The sequence below is a fragment of the Microtus ochrogaster genome, chromosome 8, assembly GCF_000317375.1.
Source record: "Microtus ochrogaster isolate Prairie Vole_2 chromosome 8, MicOch1.0, whole genome shotgun sequence".
NCBI classification, from domain to species: domain Eukaryota; kingdom Metazoa; phylum Chordata; class Mammalia; order Rodentia; family Cricetidae; genus Microtus; species Microtus ochrogaster.
In genome coordinates this window covers 13,143,634-13,145,461 of record NC_022015.1, presented here as the reverse complement: position 1 = coordinate 13,145,461, position 1,828 = coordinate 13,143,634, and the positions used below count along the sequence as shown (strand labels likewise).

Below are 1,828 nucleotides of genomic sequence, written 5' to 3'. Positions count from 1 at the left end.
ACAGTGGGACCACGACATATCCTTGGTGCATGAACTAGTTTTTGGAGCCCATTCCCTATGGGGAGATAACTTGCTCAGCCTTGATACGACAGAAGGGTCTTGGTCCTGCCTCAATTTGTTTACCAGACATTTTTGACTTCCTAAGGGAGGTATTACCTGCTCTGAGAAGTGAATAAGGGTGGGATGGGGAGAGTTAAGGGATGAGAGAAGGGGAGGGAAGGGAAAATAGGGCCAGTATATAAAATTTTAAAAATTTAAATAAAGAGTAGAAATAGAAAAAATAAACCATATTCTCCAAAGATAATTGTGGATAATGGTAGGAGACTATAAGTTCGGCAAGTAGGTATGGGGTTTAAAGTAACAGCAAACAGCCCTGGGTGGAAAGAGTTTGGTTCACAAAATCTGAAGTTTATAGAATTTTGTCAGTATTTTAAACTGATTTTATTTTATTTTTTGAATGTCAGTAGGCAAACTGTCACAAATTAAGTGAGCTGTATCCATGAATAACAATCCTGCACAGCACTGCAGGAACAAGCATTCCTTGGTAAGCATGAGTAAACTTTACTCTCAGATTAGAGATAGTTCACAGTGAAATATGTTTAAACCATTCATGAACTTCAGAATGACTTATGCCATGATTATCTCCTATATTATGTTATCTTATCTCTCTTTTAAATACTTTTCTTAATGCTGCCTTCATATCCTTATTCCTTAGGCTATAAATGAATGGATTCATCATAGATGTTACAACTGAGTAGAACACTGAGATTACCTTATCTCCTTCATTCATTTTCCTTGAGTTGGGCTGCATGTAGGTAAATATAGTTGAGCCATAGAAGAAGATAACAACAATGAAATGGGAACTGCAGGTGGAGAAGACCTTGAGCCTCCCCTCACCTGACTGTATTCGAACCACAGTTAAGATAATATTCCAGTAGGAGAAAAGGATGAGAGAAACAGGACCTAGGAGAATTACTACACCCATTGCAAAAATGACCATCTCAGCTGTGTAGGTCTCTTCTGAAGCCAGCTTCAAGAGTGCAGGAGGCTCACAAAAGTAATGATTGATAAGATTTGGTCCCTGGTATGACAAGCATAAAGTAAATGTGGTATCTACTACAGACACAAATATCCCACTAGCCCAGGACCCCACAACTAGTAGTACACAAACCCTATGTGTCATGATGGCAGAGTAGTGCAGGGGCTTGCAGACAGCTATGTAGCTGTTGTAAGACATGACTGTTGGAAGAGAGCTTTCTGTGCACCCCATTATGAGGAAAAAAAACATCTGCATTGAGCACCCAACAAAAGAAATGGTCTTTTCTACAACTAAAAACTGGACTAGCATCTTGGGAACAATAGTTGTAGAGAAACAGAGATCATTCAATGACAGGTTTTTGAGAAAGAAGTACATTGGTGTTTGAAGTCGAGAGTCAACATGAATGAGGAGTATGATGAGCAGATTCCCAAACACAGTGAGCAAGTAGATGATGAGAAATACCACAAACAGCAAGATCTGAGTCTGATGATCTGAAGAAAGACCCAGCAAGATGAACTCAGTCAGATAAGTATGGTTTTCTTTGGTCATGGAGGTGTACTCCTAGAAATTAGCATACATAGAGCAATGAAATGTTGACTATGGTTGTCAAATCCAGAAAGTACAAATGTTTTGGGAAGAAAAAAAATGGAGATTAGAAAAGCATTTAAGATGCTGGATTTTCTATTTATTATATCCCTATGCTGTTCCTAAAGCCAGTTGACTGATGGGTACATTGAAATCATGACTCCTTTATGAAAGAGTGATTCCCTCTATGGGGTAATTTTTCAA

At 38.6% G+C, this 1,828-nt stretch overlaps 1 protein-coding gene across 1 annotated transcript; it reads right to left on the bottom strand.

Annotated features, from left to right (window-relative positions):
- Positions 1–655: 655 nt before the first annotated feature.
- Positions 656–1,588, bottom strand: LOC101983234 (olfactory receptor 2D3-like). Its single transcript, XM_005351108.1, has one exon. The coding sequence runs from the start codon at positions 1,586–1,588 to the stop codon at positions 656–658; it is 933 nt and encodes a 310-aa protein (XP_005351165.1).
- Between the last annotated feature and the right edge of the window lie 240 nt (positions 1,589–1,828).

Bases quoted from the DNA above. Each gene is read 5' to 3' on its own strand.
- LOC101983234 (XM_005351108.1), bottom strand. From the start codon at position 1,588: ATGACCAAAGAAAACCATACTTATCTGACTGAGTTCATCTTGCTGGGT.